Source organism: Schistocerca gregaria, chromosome 6 (genome assembly GCF_023897955.1).
Source record: "Schistocerca gregaria isolate iqSchGreg1 chromosome 6, iqSchGreg1.2, whole genome shotgun sequence".
In the NCBI taxonomy this organism is placed as follows: domain Eukaryota; kingdom Metazoa; phylum Arthropoda; class Insecta; order Orthoptera; family Acrididae; genus Schistocerca; species Schistocerca gregaria.
In genome coordinates this window covers 276331957-276349184 of record NC_064925.1, presented here as the reverse complement: position 1 = coordinate 276349184, position 17228 = coordinate 276331957, and the positions used below count along the sequence as shown (strand labels likewise).

Below are 17228 nucleotides of genomic sequence, written 5' to 3'. Positions count from 1 at the left end.
GCCACTAAATCTGCTGAAAATAATAACTGTTTATCCTGTAAAGCAGGAAATAGGAATCACATCACCACCCTCCCAAAGGCAGCACTAGCATCTTCCTCCTTCCCTACTCTGCTATCCTTTCTACTTTCCATTTCAAGGCTCTTCTGTACCTCCACTGTCCAACCCAGCTCTCAGCAAAGGTCACTGCTCCCCTCAGATGCAGTCGCAGTTGGGCCTTCATTCTCGGTGATGATGGTGGCTATGTATATATGAGTTATGCATGTGTGTGTGTGTGTGTGTGTGTGTGTGTGTGTGTGTGTGTGTGTGTGTGTGTGTGTGTGGGTGGGTGGGCGGGCGGGCGTGTGTGTGTGTGTGTGTGTGTGTGTGTGTGTGTGTGTGTGTGTGTGTGTGTGTGCGTCTGCGTGCGCGCGTGCGCACTCACATACACGTGTTTTGTTTTACTTACATCCAACAGTGATCAATATTGTTGTATGTGTCCCAGGTCTTTGATTATGAGCATTTTTCTATGATATACATTATGCTATGTATGATAAGAATTGTATAGTTGTCTCTAGAACACTAATACAAACTGCAACTCAAGAAGGTAATATGTGCAAATTAGATGATATTTGTCATCATACAGATGCTGTGAAGTTAGTCACAAATTTTGACATTGAGGACTCATACATTTTAAACATACAAGTACCCATTTATTGATTGGAAGAGTGGTTGATCGGCTTGCATGGATACACATCAGTTTAGATTTTGTATTTTCTGCATAAAATAAAAACATTCTCCAAAAACATGAAGTAGGAGAGCAAAATATCTAATTTATGTAGTACATCACACTGTACATGATCACTGTACATGGCTTCATATGAAGGAGCCCATTATATTTCAAGGAAATCATTTGGTTATATTCTATAAGCGTTACAACAAGACTGTGATAATTTCATTGTGTTTAAGGCATAAACTGAAAATGAAATTGGTTGAGAAATTAAGACACTAAGAGTAGATAATAGTGAATAATTTTAGTGTTTGAAGACATTATTAAAGGCAGGTGGAAATCAAGGTGCTGTGCCATTTTCTTGTACACCAAACCAAAATTCTGATGGGTATTGCCTGAATCAGATGGTCATTGAAAAGGCATGTTCAGTGATTACAGATACAGGACTGAGCAAACAATTTCAGTCTGAAGCTATTAATATTATCTATCTGATGAATCAGTCTCCAACAAAAACTGTTAAAAGCATTACTCCCAAAGAATTTTGGAATGGGTGTCGAATGAATCTGCATCACTTCTAAATCTATGTGCATTGGTCATTTGCAGATAGTATCAAAAGAGCAACAAACAAAGTTTCAATATATTGTGAATTTTGTAAAGTATAATTTCTAATTGATCTGCATTCACTAAAGACAGTTGTCTTGCTTGCCCATGATGTACAAGTTATCAAAAATTAAAAATGCAACAAATGGTGTACTTACGGGAGTAGCAAAACCATTAATGCCAAAGAACGAACTTGAGACTAAGACAGAGAAAGAGAGGCCAAGACATGCCAATCTATCTTATGCTGGCACAATATCTGGAAAAAACTGGTAGGCTCCTACAGAAACATGGCATCAGTATATTTTACTCCAATTAACAAATATAAAAAGTCATCTTTGTTTCAATAGAGGACTCTAAAAGCCAGTTATGTATCACATTCCATGTAAATATGGCTTCTCTATTGTGGGGCAAACTGCTAGAACAGTCAAGGAAAGATACAAGGAACATCAGCAGCACATCAGACAAAAAGAACTGAGTAAATCTTCTGTCACTAAACACTGTCTCGAATATATTCTTGAATGAGATATAAAGACACTATTACCACAATACAAATATCAACTTTCTTAGATAGTATGATAATGCACCCTACCAAAATAGAGATATTAGAAAGCCTATTGAACAAGAATGGAGGTTTCAATTTAAACAAGGCTTCGTCTTTGGCACTAAGGCTCTGAAAAACAAAAGAGCATCAAAGGGCAGAGTGGACATCAGGAATGAAACTCACAATCAGCAGTAAATAATGGTGTAAAACTAACAATTGCTCATAGACAAATTGGAGTCCAGGCAGCAAGTAGACATAACAGTACAACTCACAGCACCTGAAGATGATTGGGTTTTTCATTGAAATATTGTATGTAAAATGGAAACAACTCAGCTCGACATATGAAAGTACACCATTGATCAATCACACCACAAAAACCTGAGAGATCACAAAGATGTGACTGTGAGAACGACACCAGAAGGAGCACAAAACTTAATCATTGACAAACATATCTGTTCCGTCCCTTTGTATTTGCGGATAATATGATTTGATAGTACAGGTGGCGCACAGTCGATGACAACATTTAACATTGGTTAGACAGAACCAAGACCAGCACAGCCTGCTGATGTTGCTCAAAATGTAATGGCTCTGAGCACTATGGGACTAAACATCTGAGGTCATCAGTCCCCTAGAACTTAGAACTACTGAAACCTAATTAACCTAAGGACATCACACACATCCATACCCGAGGCAGGATTCGAACCTGCGACCGTAGCAGTTGCGCGGTTCTGGACTGAGTGCCTAGAACCGCGAGACCACCGCAGCCGGCTGCTCAAAATGTAATTCGCATTTAACTGACATGACATGACATTGAGCAGACAGTGAATTGTGATGTCAGTAGGGATGCTAATCAACATTCAGATACAGATCCTGTACAGCCAAAAATTAGAAAACCATCCTTTCAAAGAAAACGAAACCCAAAATATTTAAATGATGATTTTACTTGTTTTGTTTGATTTCCTCAAAAAATTTGTATTAAGGAATGATGAATCATGATTATTGTAAAAATGGAAAAAACCTTAAATGATTAATTTAAACTGCTACCTGAAAATGATAGCTGGACTTTGATTAATTTACCACCACAGATACTCAGTCTGAAGTGAATTTTCAAAGTCAAAGAAGCTGTTGGAGGCTATAATGTTCAATTTGTCTGAAAGAAATGGCAGATGGTGATGGTGAATGATCTAAGGCTCATTTTGGTGCAGAAGGTTATTCCCAGGTATCAGAAGTGGACTTTGATTAATCATTCTTTACTTTATAACTTGTTAGCTTTAGTATCTGAAATTTATCTTGAGACTGAACATGCGGTTGTTGAAATCCCATTCCTATATGGATATGGTGATCTCAATTAAGAGGTTTAGATTCATCAGTCCTAAGGCTACATGAAGATGAAGTAGGAGATGAAAGTTAATGAACTAAAGAAGACAATTTATGGCTTAAAATAGATGTCAAATATCTAGTATGAGAAAGTAGAAACATTACATAAAGTGAACCTAAAGGAGTGAAGTGTTTCACTGTTTGAGAATACATATGTTTAGATTGTGATCACCAAAATTCTTATTCATGAGCTTCTGCATCTGGATTAAGTGTGCATATTACGTAATTCTCCTTTAATGTAGGCTTATTCTCCACTGCAACTTCTCCAGTGCTGAAGCTGTAAATTTTTCTGAAGTTTGCAACTTTTTACCAATTAAGATTGGCATTCATCAGTGTGGTAGACACTATTCATCACATGACTTCCATCAAATGATATGTTATAGTATGGAAGCTAGAATATGATCCACACATTTACTGAGAAGCAGAACATACCCATTTTGCCTAATATCAAATAGAAATAATAAATGGAAGAAAGAAACAAAGATAGAATTAATGAATCAATTTAAGATAAGAGATGTAGGATGAACTCATTTGGTGTCTCTGGATGAGATAAAACAAGATAGAAAGGATAAAATAATTAAGTTATGATCAGAGTAAATATTCATAAGACAAACACAAGAAATGTTTTTTGCAAGATAGCAGTTTGGTTGTACATTCTCTCAAACTGATTTAAAGTTATAAAAATGTGAATAAAATTCAACAGACAACAAAGAACTTTTCATTATATCACATTTGTTATCAGCAAGCTGTTAGTTCACTTTTATATTCAGCTCCAGGCTCAAGAATGTGCCCTGCATATGCTGTGGGGTTTGTAAGTAAATTCAATTTCAGTTATTGAAAAATTCACTGGCAAGCAGTCAGACTAATTAAAAATACGTTAAAGGTACAGACTGGATAATACTAACTTTATGGTAAAGTGAAACAACTTTAATTGAAGGCTTCTGCAATGCTGATTATGCATCATATCTCAATCAACATTTCACTCTATTTTTGAGCTAGCAGGAGCAGCAATTTCATGGAATTCAAAACCATAACCCTGTCAATTTTAAAAGCCAAATATATGGCCTTATCAACCGCAATGTAATATACCTTCAAGGATTGCTCCAAGAATTTTGCATTAAATACAGTGAAAAACCAATAAGGCTGTTCCTTGCAGTAGGCATGTTATTGCTCTGAGTCACAATGGTATACATCACAATTGGACAAGGCACATCATTGTGAGGCATCACTACATTTGTGACCTAATTAATGAGGAAATTTAAGTATCAAGATGACTAGTACCAACAAGCAACAGGTTAATGTTTTAATGAAAGAATTACCAAAGATTGGGCATAAATAGCACAGCCAAGCTGTGAATCTTTTTAGAGTTCTCAAATTAACATCCCTAGTACTTGTGGGGTGTTAGAAACAGCTGCATTTTTATGCAGACACCTTGCAGTAGTTTATTGTTTTCATCTTTAGTTTCTCATGTAGCGACCATGAATAAATAGTTTGATAATCTGTGTTAATGGCAACAGGGTTGTCTAAATTTAATACATCATTAAGCAAATTTCATATTCTGTTAAAAGAACTGGTTGCAGACATTATCCAATATATAATTCACAGTAAATTCAACACTAATTTCTATTTTTTACCAATATCACACAAGTTTTTATTTTGTTTTATTTTTGTTGTGGTTGCAGTACATGACATTTATGCAACTAACATCATACAGCATCAGATCCTTGGAAGATAAAAATGAGGCACTGAAGAACATGGACCAACTCTTGATCTACATTCACAAATCTATCCATGCCATGTGCTCTGACTTAAAGACTGGTAGCAATCTTCAGATTAGTAAGTATCACCAGTATTATAATTACATGATTTTTTAATTGCTTTTCACTGAAGGTTTGTTTTTAACTCTTATTTGTAAAGATACTCTGCTCTTTCAATTTCATTTTGTAGTTGAAACTCTAACAAGGTGGAATTACTTCATTTGCTAGCAGTCTATTCTGTAGACTTTTTTTTCTAATTTCCTTTAATATATTAGTAGTTACTAAGTTGTACCTGTAGAAAACATTGCAATTCTTATTGAGGTAATATCTCATTAACACTTATCATTTAGTAGTTTGTTTAAGCCATCCAGATTCAAATGGTCCAGGTAGTTTTTAAAGAAACATTTTGTTTTGAGAGATATCTATATTTATGTGGTTTACATGTCATGTGATCATAAAAATGCTGTCAGCTAATAACTGTTTATATACAAAAAGACATACTTCTTTCAAAGAGCCTAATTTCGCTCTTTAGAGTAATCAGTTTACTTCCTCTGAAACGTTATTAGCTAAAAGTTCATTTGTAAGCATAATTTTGATGAATTTGAAACTGCATTCGTTTTTTGAACTCATGCTTATTCAGTCCCCAGTTCTGATGTTAAACTTTTGTTACCCTAATTTTTCTGAACCAGATAGTGCATATTTGATCATCCAAATAGGCCATTAAGTAAGGAATTGAAAAAATTGAATACCTGAAGAATTTATATGAAAAAGAAAATGTTTGAGGAGGTCAAAGGTTTTATGAAATGATTTGTTTAACAGTAAGAAATGAAATAGATTAGAAGGACTTATGATATGTCTTGGAAAAATGCTCAAAACTATGTACAGCAAATGAGGTTCTGATTGAGTTAAAGTTCAATATTTAATTTAGAATATTCGAATTTTAAAGAGGATACATTTTTTTGTGTGGCCATCTTCCGCAGGAGCTGTTAACATCTGTTATTATAGGTTATCTGTCTTGAGCTGACTGCAATGTAATTAAAAAGAATTAAACCAGACCCATTTCACTTTTATTTACAAAGCATCTTCCATGGTATTGGTGTTTCTTTACATAGTCTGCACCTTCCTCTCTTGCTAGCAGTGGTTGGTGTAGACAGGCTTCATTTCACATCTGAAGTTTTTGGCATTTTGCATTTTTTCCTGCACTGCACTATTTATAAATGAATTTCATAACTGTTTTTCGTTCATCACTGCCACAGTGTTTATGTCAATCACAGATTGCCTCTCAAGCTGCCTTGAATGCCATTGATAGGTCAGTCGGAACTGGTCCAAGGCATATCTGTGAGCAGTGTTTGCTTTTATGTTTATGCTCAAAGGTGTAAAACATTTCAACATAATCGCAGTCTTAAAATTTTTTCAGTAGAGAATCCTTCAAAAAAAAGGAAAAATAATGTGCATTATTAAGCCACACCTCATCTGCTGTAGATGATTTCCAGCATCATTCAAATGAACAATACATGTTTGTCTAATTTGTTTTATTTCCTACTTCTGGACAAATCATTTCACAAAATATTTGATTGTATGTACTGGATTATTCCAAAGTCATTACCCATAGGACAAACAGGGTAAACTAGAATTCTACCAACAAACTTTCAGAGGTGGTAATATAGACAAAAAAAAGTCCTGTAAACAAAGGCTCTAAAGTCTTACCTTAAGAGCTAAGAGCACTTTTTCAGTAGATGAGATATGTTTCACAGTAGCAAAGATGAATGAGGGCTCAGGGTTCATAAGGTATGCCTTTTAGATCCTATATTTACTGAACATTTTTTTTTCTTGTATTGGTCCATTCTAGCATCTTTCACAATATGGAAAGGAATGAGTGTGCAGTACAAGAGATTGTTTCACAGTACCCAAGATAAAGAAGTACTCATAGTTCTTAAAGTATGTGTTTTAGAGCCCAAGTTTACTTGATTTGTTTGCTTGTTTTGGTCCATGCCCCACCTCTGAAAGTTTGATGGTGGAGTTCTAGTTCACTTTATTTGTCCTCTGGGACAGAACTTTTGAATAACCCTACATATACAATCAAATGTTTCATACAATAATTTGTTTAAAAACAATAAATAAAATAAATTATAGAAACATGTGATGTCCTTCCTAATGAAGCTCAAAATCATTTATATCAAATGAGATGTCAGTTGAAAACATTTGAAGGCTTCTCTATTGAAAAATGTTTGAAACTGAAATTATGTTTAGACTTTTTTACACCTTTAGGTATAACTGTAAACATAAACACCACTCATGCATAAGGTCTTAGGCCTGTCTCAAATGGCTGACTGCTGTCTACAAAAATTACTCCCTATTTCTTTCAGGTATATTTGTAAGATGTTTGATGATACTCAGACGAGAGATAGCTGTAATGTTAATGAAAGAGAATGCTCCTGTCACAACAGTGAATAAAACTGTTTATCATATCATGTAACTAGAATATTGTCGGATCTTGTGCTTCCTCTGAAAGTTACACTGAAGTACACGATATGTATGATGGGCAAAATCAAAACATTTGATCATTTTAGGTCAGGGACATGCAGGCACTTGGCTTTTCATGTGCCACCATCCAAAACCTACCTACACACATAATGCGAATTCCAGGTCAGTTCCTTTAATAAGGTTGAGGTTCATTTTGTCACTCACCCATCTTCAAATGAACTAGTGCATAACTTTTAATAAGTGGGATCTTGGAAAAACAATTAAACTGAGCAGGGAAGTAGGTCTGAAAGCACTTCAGATGTAATGACATCAAGAATAAGAAATGGAGATTTGCATTCCTTTCTGCTTTAATCAAGTAACTAACTTTCGGAGGTGTAATAGTATTGGTGTTCTATGCTTCTAACTAATTTAAATGATCATTGAAAAACAGTAAATTTTGATTGTTCTAATGAAAAGTTTGCATATGAGAATAGTAAGTTTTCTGTTGCAGACATGGAACTTCTGAATGTGAGCGCACAGCTAGTGGTTGCAGGAGATTTATCTACAACAAGCTTCACAGTTCCTTTAGGGGCACCACCTCAAATACTAGCAAAAGTAAGTGAGAAATTAAGGCATATATATATATATATATATATATATATATATATATATATATATATATATATATATAGAATTACTAGCTTTCGCAACCGATGGTTGCTTCTTCAGGAAGGAGAAGGAAAGACAAAAGGATGTGGGCTTTAAGGGAGAGGGTAAGGAGTCATTCCAATCCCGGGAGCGGAAAGACTTCCCTTAGTGGAAAAAAAAGGACAGGTATACACTCGTGCGCGCGCGCGCACACACACACACATATCCATCCGCACATACACAGACACAAGCAGACATACTTAAAGGCCTTTAAATATGTCTGCTTGTGTCTGTGCGGATGGATATGTGTGTGTGTGTGTGTGTGTGTGTGTGTGTGTGTGTGTGTGTGTGTGTGTGTGTGTGTGTGTGCGCGCGCGCGCGAGTGTACACCTGTCCTTTTTTTCCACTAAGGGAAGTCTTTCCGCTCCCGGGATTGGAATGACTCCTTACCCTCTCCCTTAAAGCCCACATCCTTTCGTCTTTCCTTCTCCTTCCTGAAGAAGCAACCATCGGTTGCGAAAGCTAGTAATTCTGTGTGTGTGTTTGTGTGTTTTGTTCATGTGCCTGTCTGCCGGCGCTTTCCCGCTTGGTATATATATATGGTTACTATACGGAGTCACCTGTAAAGGGCTTGTGAATCAACAATTGGTTGGACCCTTTACTCTTAACAGTTCAGTGTAACAAGGATGTGCTTTATCCACGATTATATGTGCACTGGTGCTTGAAACAATTCTCAGCAGCCTTCATCCATGATTGACAGGGCTTAGTGGCATGCAGACACAGTTTTCAATGCAAGCCATATGCGGGCAACCTATTACTGGTGGTGCAGGCTGGCAATGACACAAATATGACACTGAATTGGATCAACAGATACAGTGATGCTACAGGTAGCAGTATGAACATGGTCAAATTGGTCGTCTGAATATTCACACTGGACTACATGCTGACTACATTACACCCTCCCAGATACAGGACAGTATAAAGTGTCTCGGGATCATGTTCACAAATGATGTGTGACACACAGCAGGTCACCTACATAAACATTACTTGGCAAATAAACAACCTCCACTAAACACAGATTCTTCCGATGCTGAAGACAGTCACTCGATGCCAACTGGCAGCATTTGGGTACTTCCTCAGTATGGAATTACTCCTCAAGATCCGATATGATGAACAATGTGCAACCAGTCAATAAAACTCTTCTTGGCTGTTTATTGCATTGTCAATATATAAAATTGTCTGATGTTTTGGCCAGTATTGCAAGTGGCCTTCCTCAGGGCTGTGCTGAGCTGATTGCTGAATGAGAGATACTTTAGCTGAAGTCTCTCTCATTCGCCAGTCATCTCAGCACAGCCCTGAGGAAGGCCACTAGCAATAATGGCTGAAATGTCGGACAATTTTTTATATTGACAATAAGGACAACTGCACAGAAGAATTTTATTCGTAGTGACAATGGCTACAGTAGCCTCCACTTACAACATGCTACCTGGTACATAATAGTAAACAAGTCACCATATCCCACCGCCATGACATCAATATGCTGAACTCCCCATTATGCTATGTGTGTCAGGTTAGAGATGACAATGCCCGACATCTTATGTGTGGCCTCTCTGTGGAAGTGTGGTAAAGATTATTTCCTTCATTCTAAGCATAGGACAACAAGCCATTAACCCTTTCTCTGTGCAGAACATATGACCCATGGGCCAAGACAAACACAGTGTCATGGCTATGTGCCCGAATGGTGCATTATTTGCTTCACAGTGGCTTGAAAAATGTGCTGGACTTCTGGAATGAACTGCATGAACTACATACAGTGATTGCAACCCATAGTACCAACAATACTTTTCTAATTTGCTGGATAGCGCATTATCCTCAACGCAGGTGGCAGGTCCCAGGTATGATGATGCTGAACATCAGGAAGAGGCGTACAGAGACCACGATGAAATGGCTATCTCCTTCAGTTCTACAAGATGACATGCTCAGAGGTAGAACTGCCAGAGAGGGCCACTCCTACACTCACCCACCAGTGGAGATTTTCCTTTTCTTCCTCTCTTTCCCTTAGTTATTCAACAACACATAATGTTTCCTTAGTGAAGAGTGCCCGGAGGATGAAACCATCGCCGGCCGGAGTGGCTGAGCGGCTCTAGGCGCTACAGTCTGGAACCATGTAACCGCTACGGTCGCAGGTTCGAATCCTGCCTTGGGCACAGATGTGTGTGATGTCCTTAGGTTAGTTAGGTTTCAGTAGTTCTAAGTTCTAGGGGACTGATGACCTCAGAAGTTAAGTCCCATAGTGCTCAGAACCATTTAAACCATTTTTTTTATGAAATCATCATAAACCCAAAAGAATATGTATTTTGTGTACTTTGAGTTGTTTCCTTTTCAAAGTGTTTTGTTTCCTCTCCTACTATTGAGTTGCGCAAAAAATAAAAAAAATAAATAAAAATGCAAAGATGTGACTGGCTACTGCAACATGTGATAACGCGGGGAGCAGTTTATCTCTATTATTTGTTACACTATTTGTGTAATACCATTTGTTACCACCTCATTTCCTTAATAATAATAATAATAATAATAATAATAATAATGACGAAAGAAAGTAGACTGCTGAGACAATAAACTCACATCCAACATGGTGTTATGGTTTAAATCCTCATCATGTTACTTCTTTTAGTTTTTTAGCAGTCCATTTCCTAGTTCTCATTGTTTACAAGAAGGATGCTATTGTGGCACATGACAATAGCCTATTGCATGACAGTGGGATCCATTAAACTGCTTGCTTGTTTCTACCAATTATGCAGTACACAATCATGACTGGTCTTGTCGGGTTCATGTAGGATGGCATCCCAATGGATTACACAAATAAGTACAATAATATGATTTTGGTGCTGGGTACATCTGATAACCAAGCTGCTGCTGCAGCTGCTCATGTGTATGCTGCATGATACCCTCAAAGGCTTCATCCCAATGATAATGTTTTTTGTGACCTGGAGCAATGCCTTCAGGAAGCCAGCAATTTTCGTCCACATGTAGTGGACAGAGGTGGTCCAAGGATTAGATGTACCCAACAAACAGAGGACCCAATTCTTGAAACCAATCACCTCAGTGAAGTACCCTTGATATTGCAAGGCAGTTTCATATCTCTCAAAGACTTGTTGTTGAAGTGTTGCACAATGACGAACTGCATCCATATCAATAGACATTAACTCAACACCAGTAGTCATAAGACCACATTTAACAAGTATACATTTGTAAATGGCTTTTGCACCAAGTGGAAGATAATGTATGCTTTATAAATAACATGATATGGATTGACAAATCTAGCTTCACTTGCAAAGGTTTTCAACCTACACAATAGCCATTATTGGTCAGAATACAACCTACATGTCATCGGTGAACATGGCTTTCAGGCATGCTTTGGCATAAACCTGTGGGCTGTGACCATGGGAGAAGTGCTTTTGGGCCCTAAACTGTTGCCAGACAAATTGAAATGCAGTCCTGTATCATATTTTTCTTTGCAATACTTTGCCTAATGCATTAGAAAACACTCCACCTAGCATTTGGTGAAAGCTATGATTTCAGTATGATGGTTCATGGGCACTCTTTGGAATGAATGTGTGTAACTATTTAAATGAAGCATATCCAGGGAAATGGCCTGTTCATGAGAGTCCAGTTTCTGGCCTCAGTGTTCTCTGGACCTTAATCCACTAGATGTTTGTTTGTGGGGACACTTTATGCAACAAGTTTATAGTATGCCACCCATGGAGGTACACAACCTAATAGCACATGTGCATGCCGCTTCACCAAAGATGGATGCAATTATGTTATGAAGAGTCCAGTAAAGTATGATCCAGTAAGTGGCAAAATGGTTGCAAATGCAAGGTAGTAGCTTTTAACATCTCCTCTAAAGTGAACATTGCTCATACGTGTACATACTCGCACTGTGAGGATTAGCCTGGACATCTAACGTAAAAAATGAAATTATTGTTTGTATAAAAATACTTTGCACACTTTTATTCTATTATGTCATGTGTGATAATATTCTGGACAAACTGATCAAACGTTTTTAGATTGCAAAAGCTTGTAATAAGACTAATTTGTGGTGTAAATTCAAGAACATCGTGTAGAAACGTGTTCTAGTGGCAGGGTATTCTAACCACTGCATCTCAGTGTATTTATTCCTTAATGAAATTTGTTGCAAGTAATATGCCTCTATTTCCAGCCAATAGCTCAATACATAATATCAATACTAGGAATAAGAAAAATCTGTGTAATCCACAGAATGACCAAAAATCACTTACCTAGGTTCAAAAAGGTGTCCAATATTCAGGAACCTACATTTTCAATAAATTGTCAGTAACCATTAAAAACTTGGTTTCAGATTAAGCACAATTGAAACAAGCCTGAAAGATTTTTTTTTTGTAGGAAACTCCTTCTACTCTGCAGATGAATATCTTAACAGTGACCAGCTTAAGTAAAAATGTCTGCTAGATTTTATTTTTGACAGCACTTGGTCACAACAGTTAAGATTAGGTAATATGTGTATGATAAATTCATTAAAAGTCCATAAGTGTGTTTCATTCTGACTGTGTATTAATTCTGTAAATATTAGCAGTTTGAGTTTACTGTAATGTATTAAAATATCTTGACAGTCTGCCAACAAATTGTCAAGGAACAGAGTATTATGTTCAAATGTTCTATTTTATTTTATGTTATACTTCCTTAAATGTTCCCAACTGATGAGAATCAACCACTTTTGGGTCTAATGTAGACTATTTGTTGTGTTTTTTATACCTCACTGGATATATGCAATGTCACTGCATCTACTATTATTATCTATTGGCTTTATCAATGAAACAAATAGGTTGTTTACATCTGGAAGAAGTTTGAGTTATGGCTTAACATTTAAAGAAAGATAACAGTAACGGAAAGAAATATACAATATGCTGCATTGTGGAGCTGTAAACTGGATATAATTTGATGCTTTAATTGGAAAAAAAAAGTTTACCACAAGCACGAGTTAACATTAACGAGTCTGCTTATCCATTCACCATGGCATTATCTTGTCTCACAGAGCTAATAGGGGACAGCTCCAGCACCTGGAATCAGAGGCTACATGTGTGTGAGTTGTGCTTGTGTGAAAAAGTACATTGTCCAAGACCTTAAATATTTCAGCAGTCATTTTCATTGTGCATGTCTGCAAATTGACATGTCACATTTCAGCACCAAGTATCTGCACTTGTCGGCTGTGCATTCACGTTGGTTCATCATTTGAAAACTTATGGACAGGATTCTATGTCCAACTAAAGGAAAAGTCAACATTTGCTTTACAGTTTCATATGGAAAATTCTTCCTGTTTTTATTTATGTCACTGATTTCCTAAAAATGATGACCAAGTGTCATGCAGTTTAAATGTTTGTAACAGATAAGGGAAACATACATTTGCAAATAATGCAAAAGAACATTAAATGTCACATTTTCTGCTAGTCTTTCCACAAGTGACTATCACAAATCCTTACTAATAGTGACAATAGCAGTTTATTAATCACCATCTACCCAGTTCTGAAGTATATTACAGGTACACAAGATATTAATAATCTTTCCAGAGCATACAATAGCAGTAATTGCACATATACTCAAAGAGTTTTACTACTATTCTAACACATACTGCTTACTACTTGCAGATGAGTTCATACGATATTGCATATGTAACATTATATTGCAATATAATGGTTCCCAAGGCTGATATAAATAAACACAAATACAAACTGCATTGCATACTTTTCTGTAACAGAAATGTGGTGCTGAAGGAATAACAAACATAATCCAGTTATGAGATCAATACAATCAATACAATGCTAAGACTTGTGAAAGATTCAACACAGATTGACTGAAATGAAGTCAAAGCTAAGATTGCATGCTAACAGACTGAAATGGCATGAGCATCCACCTTATAAAGACTCCCACTGCAATTCTAGGCAGTTTTGGTTATTAAGTTACAGTTTGAAAATCCCACAGGTTAAAATGTTCATTCCTAATTGGCAGTTGAAGCTATGGTCAAGTTTGATTTAACAAATATTTGATATGAGCAATAGCTATTAAAATGTACAGAACCAAACTATATATCCAAACTGGGATTCCTGGATTACAAGTATGGCATTCACACTGAATGATGAAATTTAGTTACAGAAAATTATGCAATTCTTAATTAGTGAAGGTTGTCATATAATACGTGTGTCACTGGGTGCAGAAATATCATATTAACAGAAGTATGTAACTAAATCCTGGTATGTTGCAGTACTTTGGTCATAATCTGTTCCAAAAGTTTGGGCTACTTGAAAACTTTAATTAACAGTATGTTATAAATTAAGTAAGTTTGGGTAAATATAATTACAATACTGAAATCAGAGGAAATTACTCTTTGTGGTGAATAGGGTCTTTCACTTAGATTTTATGAACTGCTGCATTTCTAGTTAAGCTAATTATTACAATACAACCAGAACAGTAAATAGTGTGACCTGAATAATAAGGTTTAAAGTGGATCTCCATTTATGCAAAATTGTCATGTTTTGTAACGTGCTATCATAAATCATCATTAACATTTGGATAAGAATATTTGCAAAAAAAATTACATGTGCTGTAACTTGGCGTGGACCAATTCTGCTTTGTTACAAACACCTCATTGTGTGATGAGTAGCAAACTATCCGTTCCAAATTCTAGATATTCAATTATGATCATCACATTTATATTTGAATCTAAGTGGGGGAGTGTGTCACAATGTGTAAATCAATAAGGAAGGAGTTTGTTTCTTTATATGGCAAGCTAGGCTGAGTGCACTGGGTTGGATGTGTGAGTCAACAAGAGCTGAGATTCTTTCTTGGGAATACATTTACCAGCTACAGTAGGGCATTGAGGATGGTAAGGTTTGTAGGTTTTGGGAAACTTGTAGCAGGTAGATGTGCTGAGGCTGCAGAAAGATGGGAGATATGTCTGTGGAGAGATTCATAACTAGGTCTAGACATTTGAGTGGGAATTGGAGATGGGTGTGACCACAAATCAGCTGTACAGATTAGATTAGTACTTGTTCCATAGATCATGAATATGACACTTTGTAATGATGTGGAACATGTCAGTTAATAAAAGGTGTCTGTACAAGATATTCAAGGTATTACATTACACAAAATATTACATGACACTTAATATTTTTAATTTTTTTTATTTTTTATTTATTTTTTATTTATTTATTTATTTTTTGTAGGGGTTGGGGAAATTACCCACTCATTAAATCCAAAAATTCATCTAATGAGTATAAGGAGTTGCATTAAGAAATTCTTTTAATTTCCTTTTAAATGCTATATTGCTATGTGTCAGACTTTTGATGCTATTAGGTAAGTGACCAAAGACTTTCGTGGCAGCACAATTTACCCCCTTCTGAGCCAAAGTTAGATTTAACCTTGAGTAGTGAAGATCAGCCTTTCTCCTAGTGTTGTAACCATATACACTGCTATTACTTTTGAATTCTTTTGGATTGTTAATAACAAATTTCATAAGTGAATATATATATTGTGAGGCTACAGTGAAGATCTCTAGCTCTTTAAATAAGTGTCTGCAGGATGATCTTGGATGAGCTCCAGCAATTATTCTGATTACACGCTTTTGTGCAATGAACACTCTTTTACTCTATGATGAGTTACCCTATAATATGATGCCATAGGAAAGCAGAGAATGAAAAGAAGCATGGTAAGCTAATTTACTCAGATGTATATCGCCAAAATTTGCAATGACCCTAATAGCATAAGTAGCTGAACTCAAACGTTTCAGCAGATCCTCAGTGTGTTTTTTCCAGTTCAACCCCTCATCAATGCATACACCTAGAAATTTTGAATATTCTAACTTAGCTACCAATTTCTGATCAAAGTCTATATTTATCAATGATGTCATTCCATTTACTATGTGGAACTGTATATACTGTGTTTTGTCAAAGTTTAATGAGAGCCCATTTGCAGAGAACCACTTAATGATTTTCTGATAAACATCATTTACAATTTCACCAGGTAATTCTTGTCTGTTGGATGTGGTAGCTATACTTGTATCATCGGCAAAAAGTACCAGCTTTGCATCTTCATGAATATAGAATGGCAAGTCATTAATATATATATTAAGAACAGCAGGGGACCCAAGACTGAACCTTGTGGCAACCCATTCTTGATTGTTCCCCAGTTTGAGAAATCACCAGTTTTTTTGCATATTATGTGAACTGCTTATTTCAACTTTCTGCACTCTTCCAGTTAGGTATGGTTTAAACCATTTGAGCACTGTCCCATTCATCCCATACTGCTAGAGCTTATCTAGAAGTATTCTGTGATTTACACAATCAAAAGCCTTTGATAGATCACAAAAAATCCCAACGGGTGACTTCTGGTTACTCAGAGCATTTCATATTTCATTAGTGAAAGTATATATAGCATTTTCCATTGAAAAATCCTTCTGGAAACCAAACTGACATTTTGTTTAAACTTTATTTTTACAATGGTGTGAAGCTACTCTACAATACATTACTTTTTCAAGAATTTTGGATAAGGCAGTCAGAAGAGAGATTGGGCGGTAGTTGTTGACATCAGACGTATCCCCTTTTTAATGCAGTGGTTTCACAATGGCATACTTCAATCTATCTGGGAAACTACCCTGCTTCAGAGAGCTATTACATATGTGGCTAGGAATCCCACTTATTTCTTGGGAACAAGCTTTTATTATCCTGCTGGAAATGCCATCAACTCCATTTGAGCTTTTGTTCTTGAGAGAGATTATTATCTTCCTAATTTCAAAAGGAGAGATGGGTGGGCCCGCATCTTGTGGTCGTGCGGTAGCGTTCTCGCTTCCCACGCCCGGATTCCCGGGTTCGATTCCCAGCAGGGTCAGGGATTTTCTCTGCCTCGTGATGGCTGGGTGTTGTGTGATGTCATTAGTTCAGTTAGGTTTAAGTAGTTCTAAGTTCTACGGGACTGATGATCATAGATGTTAAGTCCCATAGTGCTCAGGGCCATTTGAACCATTTTTGAAGAGGTGGGTGGAATTTCAATTGTATCAAATGGTGTGGGTAAGGCCTCTTCCATTAACTGCCTTGCTTCTTCTAAT

The 17228-nt window shown here is 36.4% G+C and overlaps 1 protein-coding gene across 1 annotated transcript in view; it reads left to right on the top strand.

Annotated features, from left to right (window-relative positions):
- Positions 1 to 17228, top strand: part of LOC126278850 (uncharacterized) — a 445668-nt gene that overhangs the window by 284379 nt on the left and 144061 nt on the right. Inside the window, exons 24-25 of the mRNA XM_049979125.1 lie at positions 4907 to 5060; positions 7956 to 8059. Coding sequence (XP_049835082.1) covers positions 4907 to 5060; positions 7956 to 8059 — 258 coding nt within the window. The remainder of the gene's footprint in view (positions 1 to 4906; positions 5061 to 7955; positions 8060 to 17228) is intronic.